Source organism: Camelina sativa, chromosome 15, assembly GCF_000633955.1.
Source record: "Camelina sativa cultivar DH55 chromosome 15, Cs, whole genome shotgun sequence".
Lineage (NCBI taxonomy): Eukaryota > Viridiplantae > Streptophyta > Magnoliopsida > Brassicales > Brassicaceae > Camelina > Camelina sativa.
The window spans coordinates 18,926,463-18,944,551 of NC_025699.1; the positions used below are offsets into that span (position 1 = coordinate 18,926,463).

Below are 18,089 nucleotides of genomic sequence, written 5' to 3' on the forward strand. Positions count from 1 at the left end.
AACGGATATGAGTAAGGCATATGATCGGGTTGAGTGGGATTTCTTGGAGGCGGTTTTGGTTAAATTAGGATTTGCTAGAAAATGGATTTCGTAGATCATGTGGTGTGTTTCCTCAGTGTCATATCAAGTTCTTCTGATTGGTCAGCCCTGGGGTTTTATTAGACCACATAGGGGATTACGTCAGTGGGATCCTCTGTCACCATATTTATTTATACTTTGCACAGAGGTTTTGATAGCAAATATTAAAAAGGCTGAAAGGGAAAATAAATTAACGGGTATCACCATCGCTCGTGATAGTCCTACTGTTTCGCATTTGTTGTTTGCTGATGATAGTCTATTCTTCTGTAAAGTAGATGCGAATGAATGTAGGACGGTAATGGATATAATAGGTAACTATGGTAAAGCCTTAGGACAAATGGTGAATCTGGAGAAATCATCTATCATGTTTGGTAAGAAGGTCCCTTTGGATATACGATCTCAGTTGAAATCAGTTATTGGTATATCTAAGGAGGGTGGTATGGGTTCTTATCTGGGTATTCCTGAAAACCTGCAGGGCTCGAAAACTAAGGTTTCTAGCTATGTTAAGGATCGGTTGGATGACCGAGTAAATGGTAGGTCTGCAAAGTATTTATCGAAAGGTGGCAAGGAAATTATGATTAAATCGGTGGCGCTGGCACTTCCTACCCATGTTATGTCATGTTATAAATTGCCACAGGAATTGTGACAACCCATCCCGCGGACCCCACTAGCCCACCGCTAGCCGGCCCAACAGACTCCAAGCTGGCCCTGCAGGGCATGGATCCTAACCCATCACTGTGGAAATCCACATCCACAGTGATGGGTTAGGATCGATGCCCTGCAGGGCCAGCTTGGAGTCTGTTGGGCCGGCTAGCGGTGGGCTAGTGGGGTCCATGGACGGTCCGTTGGGGCAGCTAGCGGTGGGCTAGTGGGGTCCGCAGGACGGGTTGTCACAGGAATTGACGTCTAAAATCACGAGCGCTATTTCCACTTTCTGGTGGAAGTCTAATGATAAGGCTCGAGGTATGCATTGGGTTGCTTGGGATAAATTATGCAAAGAGAAATGTGAAGGGGGTCTCGGATTTCGGGCTCTAGAACACTTCAATGATGCCCTGCTGGCCAAACAGTTTTGGTGGTTAATTCATTATCCGACGTCCTTAATGGCTCAGATGATGAAAGGTCGATATTTCAGGAACAAACATCCTCTCATGGCAAAAAAAAGCTAAATAATCCTTCGTTCGCATGGAGGAGTATTTATTCAACCAAATGTTTGGTGGAACAGGGAGCGCGATGGGCAGTAGGTTCTGGTTGCTCTATTTCGGTTTGGCGAGATCCGTGGATACCAGATATTCGTCCAAGACCAGCGAATGGTTGGGGGAGGTTGTTGCTCCCGAGCTTGATGGTTAAATCATTTAATTAATCCAGTTACGAAGGACTGGCACTTACCTATTCTGGAAGAATTTTTTGATCCGGTGGATATACTACTTATTCGGAGTATGGCGGTCAGTAAAACTCATCAACCGGATCGATTGTTATGGCACTTTACTAAGTCAGGGAAGTATTCGGTAAAATCAGGTTATCGGTTCGCACGGGAATTAATTGTGGAAGTTGAGTACGGACCTACGTGTATGGCCCTGCGGGCACAGGCGTGGAAACTCTATGTTCCACCGAAGATCCAACACTTTTTCTGGCAGATTGCCTCAGGTACTCTCCATGTGTTGGAACGGCTTGCGAATCGGGGTGTTCGTTGCGATGCTTTTTGCAAGCGGTGTGACTCTATGGCGGAGACTATAAGCCACGCTCTCTTTGAGTGTCTTCGGTGACGAGGTATATGGGCGATGTCTCTAGTGTTACTAGACCCGGAAGGCTTTCCATATGCTTCCATCTATGCTGATAACACTCTAATTTACATGTTTTTAGCATCCTTTTTTGTCCATATTTTGCATTGTTCATACCTCTAACTTAGCATTTTTAGACCATTTACTGTAGGAATCAAGTTTTAGAGCATTTAGGGTGTTGCATTTCTGCATATGCATATATTGGATGAAAACAGGTGCTAAAGAGCCAAAAATGGGGAAAACAAGGACAACTCGAGCATGTACCCGAAGGAGCCATCGAGCTACAAGAACAAGTCCGAACCCCAAAACGATCGAAAAGGATCCAAGAGCGCGAAGAGCAACCCGAAGAGCCACCCGAGGAGTTACCCGACTCAAGCCTCGTGTACCCCATCGAGTAGACCATCGGGCAGGTCTGGGAAGCTAGGTCAAATGGGTTTCCATATATAAACCCCCTCTTTCCCTTGCTCGCAAGCGAGCACGCCGCAGACCCTCAAACCAGAGAGCGAGAGCTTCTGTGAGAGAACTGAGCGACTCAACATTTTCTTCTTGTTTTTGTACTTTTATTTTGTAGTTTTCTTAGATCTTTATCCTATACTCTTTTCTACTTTACTCTATCTTTTTAATAATGTCATTTTCGTTTATTTCTATTGCTTTATCATTCGGTTCTACGCCGAGTAGTGTAGCAAAGTTTCTAGGGATGGGATAGATGATTAGGTGTTCTTGATCGGTTAGGATGCTTTAGTTGATTGTTATGATTGATAAATTTCCTTCTAGGTTGATGTTCTTAATGCGGTCAATAGACCGAAAGGTTGAGATTAGATCTAGGGCGTTTACAATGCTACAGGCCGAAAGGAGTAGATAAAATGCTTGATTAGGTCAATGATAGAGGTATACTTTACTTTGAGTGACAAAATCAGATAATTCTAAGTATACTGACAAAAATGAATTGTTCTTAATGCCTGCTTGTTCATATTGCTAGTGCGACAGTGTGATAGTATGTTCAAGGTTGATTGTTGCTAGTGCAACAGTGTGGTGACAAGGTTTTAGAGGTTCATTTTCTAGGAAATAATTGCTTGAGGCATGTAAGGCATCCGTATTGGTCTAGAACACTTAGGATTCGATTACCCCCATCCTTAAGAACTTTCGTATTTCATTTCTTGCATTTTCCTCACTTACTCGACCACTTACCCGATCAGGTACACGATAACCTGTAATACCTCGAGCTGTTCATAGTTCACTTGCATACTCGATCACCCCACTCGATCCTGTACTCGATTGCTTGCATCGAGTGCTTAGGTCATGTGGTTTACTTGTTTATATTTTTTTACTTTGTTCATATTAGGACTATTAGAACCAAACCCTCTATTGTCTGGCTTGACTTGTTTGATTATGATTGCATCATATCTGCTAGCATAACAACCATTTGGATTGATAACCCTTTGTACTATAACTGCATAGGGAATTGATACCCTTGGTGAAAACTAGTCTATCATATGCCAATTTGGATTTTATTTTCTGGCGGGCGACTTCCCTATCCAGAGTTTCTGATATAGCTTATCGACTCCCCTGGATTTTATGGTCACTTTGGAAAGATAGGAATAAAAAGGTTTTCCAGGGAATTGAGATAGAGCCAATTGAAATTTTAAATCAAGTGGCTAATGATAAACTAATGTGGGAGGAGGCCAAATCTTACTCAATGAGATATATGCATCCTCCACCTTTGACGGAGGAAAGGGGCTCTTTTCCCCGTTGTCAGGTTGATGGTTCATGGAAAGGTACATACACTTTTCAGGGTTTGGGCTGATGGTGTTGCGATGGTGACGATTCGACGATTCTTCTGGGAGCACGGAGTCATAGACGAGGTACTACACCTTTACATGCAGAATTACAAGCTCTGATCTGGGCTATGGAATCTCTACTGGCGGCTGGAGTTGTTTGTCAAGTCTTTGAGACGGACTGTGTGCAGAGCTAGTAGCGATGTTGCAGGTGCCGGATGATTGGCCGGCTTTCTCGAACCTGCTGGAGGATTTTTCGCTGCTCCGAACATCCTTCCCTTCTTTCACCCTAACCAGGATCCCGCAAGACGCCAACGTAATGGCAGATTGCCTTGCTCGGTCTTCAAGACCTTTAGTTTCTGAATCTACTTTTGTAAACTCTTATCCTCTTGTTTGGGCAATCAATCTTGGAGTTCTCTTTTAATTTATTAAATGTTTGGTTGAAAAAAAAAATATAAATATTTATATTTTTTAGAAAGTTAAACTTTATAAAATTTTAAAAATATTAATATTATTTAAACATTTATGAAGTTTCAAATATTATAAATATTTTAACTTTGTAAGAAGTTTAAATATTATAAATATTTCAACTTTTTAAAAAAGTTACAAAACCTTTAAAATATTAATAATATATTTCAACTTTTACAAAACTTCAAATATGAGAAATACTCAACCATATTTAGAATTCTAAGTATTATAAATATTTAAACTTTATAAGAAGCACCAATCTTATAAAATGTAAACGGTTACAACCTTAATAAATAACATATCAACTCAATCTAATATTTATAATATAAAACAATAAATATTAAAAATTAAGATTATATAGTGCGAGTTAAAATATCTCGGGACATAGTTCTATGTAGCATTTTTTTTTTTGTGCACAAAATTCTTCATTCAAACCAAAGAGTTACATGAGGATAAGCTATCAGACACATCCGAATCGCAGTCTTGGAAAATAAAATACAATAGCCAGCAAATATCAAAGATAGAGACACAAGCATAACAACTCTTGATAGAGAACCAGGAGCAATGTCAAGACAACCTAACATGAGCAAACCCATGAGAGAAAATGCTTTAGACACAGAAACCTCAACTGGTAGCGGGGGAGTCACCAAACATTGTGACTTTAATACAAATTTTGAGCCGATACAAGTGGCTAAAGGTTGAGGGAAACCTCGAGGAACACCGGTAATAGAGCCGGTGATCAACCATCGTCCAACCTGGACGGAATATGAACCAACAGCAGTGGTACTAGATTGAAGGCTAACTGGACCCGCCGGAGAAGTATCTAATGCAGGCAGAGAGGAGCAGGAGAAGTATCCAACGCTCTGGAAGGTGGAGAAGCAGGTGATGGCGGGAGGAAAGGGGCAGAACAGATTGACACTTTGGTTGGACCAGAGACCTAATAGATCCACTAAGGAGTCAAGAGTAGCAGAGGCCGCGCCAGAAGGCATCTGGTTCTTCAGGCTAGGAGCAGGGGCGGAGGCTGAAACACTGGAAAAACTGGGAGGATGCAGATCTGGAAATTCACAGAAGTGACCCAGAAAGAGAGAGGCGGTTGAGAGCTTTGACGGGAGGCGGAATCCGATGGATTGGGAGAGGAAAGGTCTCCAGAAGCTCGTCGAGGAGATCTCAGCCCCAAAAACTGACTGAAGAGCGAGAGCAAAAGGGCATACCCCGGAGAAGTATCTGAGGAACCCACAGCACCGAGAGGTGAGCGGAGGTGAATGGCCACCAGAGGCGAGAGGACGAGACAACTCACGTTCTATGTAGCATATTTAAACATATTATATATAAATTTGTCATCTTTTTGGATCTAGGTTTGTTACCCTCCTGGTGAGGTCTATAGTTTAAAGAGCAAACGGGATTGTGGAATGTTTATTGTTTCGTAAATTAAAAACTAAGTTCTAATAATTTTTAACAAGCTAATAAAATACTTTTATGGTATGGAGGGATCATGTGATTTAGTTTTGACAAATTATTTCATTTCATATATATCCTCTATATACTTGTATAAATTAAGAGAAGCTGCTTTCTTCTCACACTATATAACAATTCATGTGATTTAATTTTGACAAATTATTTCAATTCATATTAGAGCCGACCGACTGGCCGAGGGTGGAAGCCACCCAAGCGGTGGATTTGGGTCCCAAAATTTTTTTTTGTTTGAAGTTTTGTTTAAGAATATTTGATGTAAAGATGTAGAAAAAGGTCTAATTTGGTAAGAAAAATATAAATTTTGTCCTAAAAAATAGATTTTAGTATGAATTTGAGTCAAACTTTTTTAAAATTTAGTGTAAATCAACCAAGAAAGGTCTATAACTTTTTTTTTCAAAGGTAAAAAATAAATATTTTTTATTACTTAAAAACCTCTAAGTCGGATTGTGCATAGGGCACCCAATAATACTGGACCGGCACTGTTCATATATATCCTCTATGTATAAAGAGAAGCTGCGTTCTTTTCACACTAAGCCACCGATGAATAAAGCTCTTCCTCTTCAAAAAGGTTTCAACTTTCGATACATAACCAATTAAACCATCCATTCCGCACTTCATGCATTTTGTCCTAGATATATTGGTATTTGCTAGGTTTTAGACATAGCAAGTGTATAAGCTTCACCCGAACTAGTTTTCTTGTAGATCTTCTCTTTTTAAGAAAACTTAGGGTTCTATTCGCCAAGTTTCAAACTTTAGGATAGGGGTTAACAAAATATCAAAAATATAGAGCCTTAAATCCTTAAAGAAAAATTTAAAAAATCAGTAGACCCAGTACTTTTGCACAGCCGGCACTACACTTAAGCCGGGCATGATGAATCTGGTTTGATGCGTGCTTCCTTTGCCTCATTCTTGCTTTTGTATATCTTACGGTCATGTAATTCTAAAACAGATTGTCTAGATAAATCCTCAAAAAATATTGTTTTCAGATTTTGAATTTATAAACTTTATAATCTCCAGATTGGAAAACCCATGCATCATGATAGAATCTTTTAGAGTGTGAATGGTTGCAGCGGTTAGGTGGACAAATCCGTCTGCGGACTGGACCGCTTTTTATTTACCATTCAGCAAATGTAGTTTGCAGTAGTGTGGTCCAAATAAAGCAGAGACAAGACCGCAACGGACCAACTGCTGACCGCTTTTGCATACAATTAGAATTGGTCCACATGCGGTCTGTAGTCTATCTTAAAAATGGAGCGGTTCAGACAGCAGATGGATTCGGCCGCGATGACCGCAGTTACAATTCAAACCCTTAATTAAAATACGGTTGACGAAAACAAAAATAGAACCGAACATGACACTTACCCAAACTAAATAGTCATAAAATCCGGATGGATACTAGCTAAAATCTTCTTAATTACCTAAATTATAAGAATCCAATACGTCCGAATCGAATTCCGATATCCAAATGTCTACATTTACATATGTTTCTTGTCTTTTACTTTTCTTTTTCTCTATTTATTAATGTAAATTTGGCTACGAACAAAATAAAAATAAGTAAATACTACATTTTACTCTGTGATACACCGCAAAGCTATTTTTTTTAGAAAAGAAAAATGTAATTTGATTAGTAGATTAACTATATATATGACTAATGTTTTGCATATTTTAAATGAATATCCCTTATTATTTATACATTAGTTCATTTACAATTACCATGTTTGAGGTTTACCGGTATACTCCGAGACATTTGTTTACATGATCGTAATTTAATCAATTTAATTTTAGATATGGCTAATATTCTAATATTGATGGTCTTAAGAAAATAATAAATTGAAAATTAACCCATGTTCTAGCATTTGATTAATAATATTTTAAATTTATACTAATGTTACTATAATCCGTTTTGAAATATAACCTTTTTATGAGATTTTAAACCTTTATAAATCTAAAGATTCATAATATTATATTAATTTTTATTAAGTTTAAACATAGAAATAGTCCTTTTTAAAAAAAAAATGGGGTGAAAATATAAAAATGGTAAACCAAGTGAAAGACAGAAAATATTATATGGAAATCTGATAAAATAATATTACTGTAAAAATGATATAAGTGTTAATTTTTCTTTTGAAAAGGACATTATACCAATGGATTTCATAGAACTCAGTTTTAGATAATCTTTTTAGGGCACATGACTTCCAATTACCCAATCTAATTTTTCTTTGACTCAAACTTTGAATCCAATCTAATATTGATGGTGTAGTATTGTAATTGTAACTATTTTTTCTTAGAAATAAAAAGAGGACAAAAAAAGAAAATCTGATTGAAGAGAAGCGGATCTAATTAAGTACTAGTATATATTCCGTGCTTAAAGCACGTGTCAACATTAAAAAAAATTTTAAAAAAGTTATTTTGTTTGAGATAATATTTATTTTAAATTTTTATGTAAATCTATTAGTCTATTTGAAATCTAATTATTTTAGAATATTATAGTATTTTATTTTTGATGTATTATTACAGTTTTATATCGTTTGTTTGTTGTATTTGCATCATTATTTTTTGAAATATAAAATAGTAATTTTAATATTATAATTGTGAGCAAATAAAAATTATTAATTTATCATTTATATAAATTTAGTTTTACCATCCTGCCAATGTGGAAATTAAAACGCACATTTTCATACAATGAGTAATATACCTTCGTTTTAAAAAATTCAAATCACAACATATGCAGAAAACAATATGCATTTTAAATTATAAGTATTATATGAAAATTCCAAAAAATTTGTAAATAAAATAAAATAAAGATGATAGGAGAATCATAATTTGAAAACTTAACAAAATCTTCGAATTTAGTTATTAAAAATAATTGTATTGTATACTTGGATATAAAATCTTAGTTTTTAAAATTCTGATTGGTTTATATATTTTTTTAAAAAATTAGTAATTTCGTCCATAATTTATTAGAGAGAGAAAATATTTTTTTAGAATTTTTTAGATTTTTAAATATTTGATCTATGAGTGTTTTTTATTTTTAATTAATTATATTTATTTAAATTAGTTAATTAAGCTTAATTAATTTTTTCTAATGGCAATTGAATGTAATTTTTTACACATTTTAAGGTTAGTTTCATATTTGTACTTCTTAATTAATATAGTAGGATACCCAATTTTCATTGCTTTTTTTAATGTATAAATTACCCTTTTAAGTGATGACTATTATTTTCTTGTTAGTACACTAATGGCATTTGATGAAAAATTTACAAAAAAACAATCAATTAAATCTTGCAAGTGTTGTTGAGTTAATTAGTAGTAGTAAAGTAGAAACCAAAACTTAATTATATTGATATGATAAGCAAAACAATATACATTAGGATGGAAATTTAGTCATGAGTAGGATTCATGATTTAAAGCAGAGGACTTACTTACAACAAAAAATAAACAACATCAAATGCAAGAGAAAAATTAAAGAAAACATACAGCCGTTTCTTTCGATTTTCCTAAGGTTTCTTTACTGGTTGTAGGTTAGTTTGGTGCATTTTCGTTTAGTGAGGGGTTATTTATAGTGCTTTAAAGATGATAGAATTGAGAGGGGTGTATTCAACTTGACATTTTAAGTGATTTGTGTGAAACTTACAAATCCCATGTTATTCAATCATGTATTTTAAAAAGTCTATTAAAATCCACTGTTATTGAACTGATGATTTAAAAATCTACTTTAAAATCTACTGTTATTCAAAATAGTTTGTGGATTTGGATTTTAATGATTTTTGAGATTCTGGAGGATTTAGGTGGGATTTGTTTAGTTAAAAATAGAGAAATCCAAATCTAATGGTTTTATGTGGGATTTGAAAGAATTTTACAATAAATCATATCAACTTCCCTAAAATCTTTCAAAATTCCAAAATTTCTAAATCCCATCAAATCTTTCAAAATCATAGTTTCAATACATTGGTGAGCAAGCAAGAAATTCAGAATAAATTGGTGAGCAAGCAAGAAATCTTTAAAATTACTTTAGATATATTTTAGGTATATGATGTTAAATGTAAAGATTGTATAAGTATAAACAAAATATGATTTAGGAAATTAGAAATTAATTTAGTAGAGATATTTTAGGAATCATTGATTTTATAACTATATTAATTTATGATTCGGTTTCAATTTTGCGATTTTATAGCTAGTAAATTTTATTTAATAATTATGGCATATGTGTAACATCCGTGTTCCGGGAATAGAGTTTGGGTTATGTTGAGTAAACCAAAAAAGTGGATTTTAATTAATTTTGGTTTAATTAAATCCTAGTTTAATCTAATTAAACCAAAAAACCCTAATCTCTTTCTCAACTCACGCCTCCTCTCATGCTTTTGTGCTTTGGTCGACATTTTCATCTGAGAGAGGGAGAGAAAGACAGTTAAGTGTTGGTTATTTGGTGCAAAAGAGAAAGAGAAGGAGATCAAGCTTTTCCCTTAGTGTTAAGAGAGAAACAGAACTGTCAGGGTTTGGGAGAAGGAAGATTCGACTGGTCAAATCGTTTTGAAAGGTACTGATTTTTGGTATTGTTGTAGCTAAGAGATTTTCGTACACTCGTCTTTTTACAGCAGTGGATTTTCTTTTAAAATCAATGAGTTATTGGCAGTTTCGTGGGGCGTTTCGTATCAGTCGCGGATTAAGACCAGCGGGTGTTTCGGGAACGATTACGGTTTAATCTGGGATCCGATCGTTCTAAAATTTTGTACGAAGCTTCGTAACGTCTAGGAATAGCCTTTCACCTGAGGGATTTGATAGTTAACGGTTGGTTTTTATTTTAGGGTTTCGTCTTCGAAATTGTTATTTTATGATATTTCTATCCAGTTTTGCTATAAAGTTGTTTTTGGCTGTGTGGTTTATTGTAGGGCGTTTTTGGGTTGTTGCAGACGTTACGAGAGTCTCAACTTGTCTTATTTGTTATAATCATGTCCAAAAGGTAAGTGCAGGACCATGACTTATCTAAGCTGGAGATTTCTCTAATCTGCTTGTTTATGTGTTGTTTGGCTTGTTGATTGTTGATTGTTGATTGATGATTGATGATTGATGATTGTTGGTTGATGGTTAGAGATGTCTCCATTGCTTGTGTGTATAGCCCAGTAGATGGGAGGATTGCCTTACTGAGTGTTTATTAAATACTCATGCATTGCAATATGTGTTTGTGGTGCAGGTAAAGGCAAAGTGTGACCGTGGAATCAGGGCGATGAAGAGGAGGATGTTCTAGTGGTTCGCTTGGTTGTCTGGCTTCTGTTAGGTTGCTAGAGTGGAGTCCTAGAATGTTGTTTAGGATTGTTGATTCTTTGGTTTTATTATTGGATATTATCGGATATTGTTGATGGTATTGTTATTCTGCTGTTGATTGTGATTGTGGTTAGGTGGCTAGTGGGTATGGGACCACTAGTTGTAGTTTATTTATATATCTATTTATTATTTATTATTTAAAAAAAGGTCGGTCGTTTCAAATTTATGCGTAACAATTAGTATAACAATTAGTGTATAACAATTAGTTTCTATAAAAAGAAATCAAATTAAACCAATTAAACCAAATTTATGTATAACAATTAAACCAAATTTATGTATAACAATTAGTTTCTATAAAAAGAAATCAAATTTAACTAAATATTAAATGTTAATCGCATTCTTGTAAATAGGTTCCAACTCTAGGATTTATTTGGTAAATGTGAGAAAAATGAATCTAAATATATATTTTTGAAGTATATTTTGAGTTCTACCCTTTTATTTGTACTTATTTAAATACTTATTTTCAAAATTAATCTTTAAAAAATTTCCAAAAACAACATTACTTCAGATTTTGTTTGCTAAATATTTTACATTTCATTCCAACTAAACAAAATTACAGCAAAATCAATATAAAAACAGAAACTATGATATATTTAACCACATATTTTATTCTGTTTTGAAGATATTCTATCTCTAAATCATTTGCAAACAAAAAAAACAACAATTTGATTCTCATTATGTTTTCCAATACATGTGAGCTTTGATTCTTAATGTAAGAAGAACTTCGATTTACATTTATTTAAATATTATAATTAATATATATATAAACTTAGTAAATTTTTTAAATATTACGAATATGTAAAATTAAAAAGTTTAAAATACTATAAAAATATATATAGTACATGAGTTATAAAGAAATTATGTTGGAATTAATAAAATATCATTAAATTTGTGCTAACATGGGTTAAATCATCATTTTATTATTTTCAATATTATTAATATAATAATATTTGACATATAAAATGTCAAGTTGATTTAATTAAGATTGTATAAAATAATTAAATTATTAGGAACAATATGACTTAATTATAGCGTATAAATGACTTATTATATATTTAGATCACTTTTTTTTTTATAATAATTAAAAATCAAAATAGAATCTCAAACAATAAACAAAACAAACTGAATATAATAAACAATTGGTTATGAAAAATTGGTTATATATTTTTTATAGACATACAAATTACAATAAAATATATATTTTTATAGACATACAGCAATAAAATGTTTTCTAGAGGGTCCTAATCTATATACAGTAAACTTTAAAATATTAATAATATGTGTATACGTATAAGACCAAGCAAACTTATCACCTGGAGCATCGAAATAAACCATGTACAAATTTTTAATTTGGATAATTATCAAGTGAAACTCATTCGTATTAGAGCTCATTTTGATCTTATTTATATCTATACTAGTATTTTTGCAGCAGTTTTTGCTCAAAAATACATTTTTTGAAAGTTTTTGCATTTAATGTCATTAAATTATGTCGACCTCTGATCATTTTATGGGCTCCTTAATAATAATCAATGTACATAATCTATGGGCCTCCGTATGTTAAGGCTGTATAAAAATCAAAGTCCAGATTGTAAAAAAATTTACATTGCAATGTAAACCACATAAATGATATTCTTAATTGTCTTACCTTAGTTACCATCGCTGTATATACATGATTCTCTACTATAGGAAGTTCATCATATAGCATGAAGCCGTGAAGAGACATGATTTACTTACCTTAACAATCATCTCTCTATATACACCTTCCTTACTGTCCACGGTTATATAACTTTAAAGGATATAATTCCAATATAATAATATTTTTTAATCCTTTTTTCAATATTTTTTAATTCTTTTTCTGGGTCAAAAAAAAAATTTAACATACAAATTATACTTATGTTTTAAGTAAAAAATAATTACTAGATTTACAGAAATTAGGCAAAAATTGTCTATATTATTAAATTAGTATATAAATAAAATAATATAATATCATTCAATTATACACATTAACACATATTATTAAGTCACACAATCATGAGAGATATATAGATTTTTGAAAATAATTAGACAAAAAACTTAGACACAAATTATATTTTAATAATATATAGATTATATTTATAAAAAATAAAATAGTATTTTGTCTTGCGGTGTGATGTTAAATACACATATAATTATGAATCTTAAACATTTTCACCGATATGTGATGTTAAATACACATATAAAATGTCGGTAAGCCAATTTTATGAAGATTGTTATAGCATATTTAACAATAGAATATATATACTTTTATAGACGTACAAATTGTCTATACAACAATAAAATGTTTTCTGGACGTTTATCATATGGCCGGGTTATCTATATATAGTAAACTTTAAAATATTAATAATATGTATACGTATCCGACCAAGCAAATAAACCAAAGCAATCTTATCACTCAGAGCACTTTTCTAGGGACGTGTAAAAATCTATATTAACATTTTTGAAGTACATTTTGTGTTATATCCTTTAAGTTTTGTTTATTTAAATTTTATTTACAACATTAACCTCTAAAAAAATTTCATAAATAATATTGCAGAGAAACTCAAATACTAAACTTTCTTAAATCAGCCAACATTTGTTACATTTACTGCCATAAAATCTTAACAATATCTATACATTCCGATTTTTCCAAAAACAACTCTACCCATTAAAGTTTTAATCCCATAAAATCACCAAAACTATATTTAGAGATTTTGTTTTTATAAACTTTGTATAGAAATTTTTACTTTATGATTGTAAAATGTAGATTTAGTCATCTACATTACTTGATTTGAGGTACTTAGGGGTTGATTTCTCAGATTTCTCACATTATATTGTTTCATAATTATTTCACGGGTTAAAACTAATAAATTGGAGTATTTATCATATAAAATAATATGCGGTATACTGCATAATAACTTTTATGAATATAATTATTTCACGGGTTAAATCTAAATAACTTGAAAATTACAGATTAAATTTAAAAACACTAAAAAATAAAAAATATAATAATATAAGAATAATTCTTTCACGGGTTAAATCTAAAAGCAGTAAAATTTTCTATTTTTATAACCATAAGAAATTTGATACGGTACAAATGTAACATTAGTATAAATAAAACTAAATTATTGTCGCGTGTCTGCGGTATACAACTGATCAAATTTTATAATTAACAATTAAAATATAATTATATAATCTTAAACACTAAACAAAAGAAACAAAATTAACAAACAAATACAATTTTTTAAAATTTCATCTTTTTTACAATATTGGCCCGCGGTGTACCGCGGGTTAGAATCTAGTAGGAAAATAAAGACTAAGTCAACCCGGAAAGAAAGTCAGGAAAAATAACAGGTTCTCTCTCGTTTATCGGAGTTAGTAACAGCGTTTCCTTTTTTTTTCTATCAAAAATAATAAAATGAAAAGGCATAAACAAGGTAGAAAAAAGTCTTATATAAGGCCAAGGTTTTTTTTTTTTTTTTTTTCTAACCCTAATCGAAACTTAACATACCCTTGACCTTGAGTCATTTTCTTCTTCGTTAAGAGATCACAAGAGAAGACATAACAAGAGAAACAATGACAATGATGTCTTCTCTTCCGGAGGAATTGGTAGAAGCAATACTCTCTAGGGTCCAGGCTACGTCTCTGAAACTTGTACGATCTACTTGCAAACAATGGAACGCTTTAGTGAAAAATAACCAAAGATTCACCGACAAGCACTTTCGAGAAGCTGCAAAGTCTACGGTTCTCATCTTGAAGGATTACAGGTTTTTCCCAGTGAGTATCAACCTCGACGTTTCTGCTACAACCATAGAGTTTAAGAATGCACTTAGCCCAGAGGCTCCCCATTCTAACTCAGAAAAAGTCGATATAGCCAAAGTTTTTCATTGCGACGGTTTGTTGTTATGCACCACCAAAGATAAAAGACTCGTGGTTTGGAATCCGTATTTGGGGGAAACAAGGTGGATCCAAGTCCCATTCAAAACTGAACACAAACGTGACCCAAGGTATTTTCTTGGATACCAAGATAACAAATCTTGTCGTAGCTACAAAATCTTGAGGTGTTGGTATCTTGACAAGTACAAACCATACTACTTTGCTACGTTTCAAATCTATGACTTTAGCTCTGAGTCATGGAGGGTTCTTGATTCTGTATTTCTCAACTGGTACACACAATTAAATACTGGAATATGTTTGAAAGGAAATACTTACTGGATTGCTTCAGAGGAAGAAAATGGTGATTTCTTAATCTATTTTGATTTTACAAAGGAGATATTTAAACGTTTCTCTCTGCCACCATTTGAGGGTTATTATAGGTATATGATGACTCCATCAGTTGTTAGAGAAGAACAACTCTTAGTGGTAGATGGGAACATTAGTACATCAAAGATGGTGATATGGATAACCAGTAATATTGATGTTGTTGGCGATGCTGCAGATTTGATATATAGCAAATCCTTTACAGTGGATATACCAAATCCCGATAGATATTGTCCGAATAATGTAAGTTATATAATCGACGAGGAGAAGAAAGTGGTTATGTGTGGGAATGAACGTACCTATGAGACCTACGAGAGCATGGTAGTCATAATTGGAGAGGACGGTCAATATCACACATAAGTCCCTTATGTTGAATCCAAAAATCCGGGGTGGTCTTTTATATTCAATTGTGTTCCAAGTTTGTCAAATCCAGCAAGGTAGTTGAAAAAAGTAAGCAAATGATTTCTTGCAGTTCTTCTTTAAATTCTTCGGTTTTGTTAAGTTCTTCTAGAGAATGTTTGATTAAATTAATGAACAGATCGATTGTCTTGTGTTTTCTTTTGGGATTACCTGTTAGTTTATGATTCCTTTATTTTTTGCATTACATTCAAGTTTTTACTAGAAGTGTTCATTGGAACTAACATGTTTATAGAATATAAACCCATACATTTTCCAAGCATATGCATATCCTATGATTAACCATGCATCAGAAAAATGTGAAGAAGACTCTAAACAGCATGTTAAAGTGTCTTCTTTCGCACTATTACTTATTCATTCAGTGTTTATTATTCTGAACTACAACGTTTACAGTCTGTTAGTGTGTCTTCTTCTCCTCGATATTAAACCTAATATCCCCAAATTGGAAACCTAAATCGCGCTAGATAAGGCGTTAGATGGCTCTTTAACCGGCATGCATGAAGTTTATGAAGTTATAATTAGTGTATGAAGTTTTGTGAGGAATGTACATATGTGCTGTTAAGTTAAGAGTCTAATTAATTATGGTTGTCACTATAAAACAGAAGCATTATCATATATTCTCGTCACTAGAACTCTAGAAGACACGAACATGTTGTTTAACTCAATATTAGAAACGCCATAGTAGAGAAAATATATATATATATATATATATATATATATATATATATATAAATGCTAAGAGAAAATTTTTCTTGAGAGTCTGACAAAAGCAAGAAGTATTATATATGGTCAGTGATCTCAAACACACAAAAAATCACAAAAAAAAAANCAAAAAAAAAAAAAAAAAAAAAAAAAAATTCTGAAGTTTCTAGAGAATCTAAAAGACAAAGAAAGAAATCACCATTCTACAGATTTTTCGTTGAGTTCAAAGTGTATATATTTATTGTAGAAGCGATTTGACATCCACTGACGCCAGCTCTGTTAGATAGTGGGCTTCTAACTCAAAACCAATTGGCAATGAGTGGAGAAACCCATATCTTATATATACAACTTAAGATCCTACTCAACTTCTAATGTGGGATATTGTATCCCTAATACGCCCCCTCGAGATGATGGTTTCTTTAAGCATCAATCTCGGTATGTTCGGGCATGAATCGGCGGACCAACTATTGGGTCGGGCCGATTATGGATTGGGTTGAGTATGTGCGGACCGGGCTCTGATATCATGTTAGATAGTGGGCTTCCAACTCAAAACCAATTGGCAATGAGTGGAGAGGCTCATATCTTATATATACTACTTAAGATCCTACTCAACTTTCAATGTGGGATATTGTATCCCTAATAAGCTCCTCCTCCTCGACCATGAAAAATCAACTGTGAACAACTTTCAGCAATTTTAAAACAATAGCCAAACCACCTCCGTTTTCATTCTCAGCGTAAGAATTTGACTTTTGGAAACTGACTCTGAAATATGTATACTTACTAATCTCTATTAGATTATCCTTGTGACGACCGGACCAAATATCACGAGTATCACCACCCTACGCTCCTCAGGCAAAACCAAATCAAGCGTCTTCTCATAAGGACTCTCGTTATCTGTAATCAGCTCTAAGATGGCGTCAGCGTAATCACGAAACTGCTTTTTGTTGTTTGCCCCATGACTTTGCGCCATAGATCTTCCCTTGTCGTTGAACCTGCTTTTTGAGAGCTCCGAAACCTTTTTAGTGTGGAGAAGTTTTCTTCTCGTCGATTATATATAACATTACAATAATAGGAAATATCTATTTGGATTTGGTATATCCACTGTAAAGGTCTTTTTTTTTTTATAGGACTGTAAAGGATATTTGCTCCTCATCAAACCAGCTTCACCAACAACATCAATATTACTGGTCATCCATATCACCATCTTTGATGTACTAAATGTTCCCATCTACCATATTGATGGAGTCATCATATCCCTATAATAACCCTCCTCCATTGGCGGAGAGAAACGTTTAAATATCTCCTTATCAAAATTGTCTTATCAAAACTGTCTTATCAAAAATATCAAAGCTGACTAAAAAATTCATCATATCCTTTGTCAAATGAAAAACTTTGGATATATCGACTTCTTCTAAGTTAGAATGAGCAGCCTTTGGGCTAAGTACACTCTAAAACTCTTTGGGTGTTGCAGAAACGTCGAGGTTGATGCTTACTGGGAAAAACCTATATATCTTTGAGAGCCGTAGACATTGCTGCAGCTTTGCACCAGTGTTTCTTTTTTTCAATAATACGTGAAATTAGGGTTTACAATTACCACTGGTTCAACGAATAATATGTATAAGATAAAAAGCTGTAAGGTTAAAAAGGAATGTTCCGCTGCCGGAGTTTGAACCCAGAACTCATCTAGATGAATGGGATTGTATCATCCAATCTGTGTTTAAACCAATGTGCTACAGCGGATGTTTGAAAAACTATATATATATATATATATATATATATATATATATATATATATATATAT

The 18,089-nt window shown here is 33.2% G+C and overlaps 1 protein-coding gene across 1 annotated transcript; it reads left to right on the top strand.

Annotated features, from left to right (window-relative positions):
* On the top strand, positions 14,492–15,529 carry LOC104748603 (putative F-box/kelch-repeat protein At3g22730). Its single transcript, XM_010470216.2, has one exon. It carries the CDS (start codon positions 14,492–14,494, stop codon positions 15,527–15,529), a length of 1,038 nt encoding a protein of 345 aa, XP_010468518.2.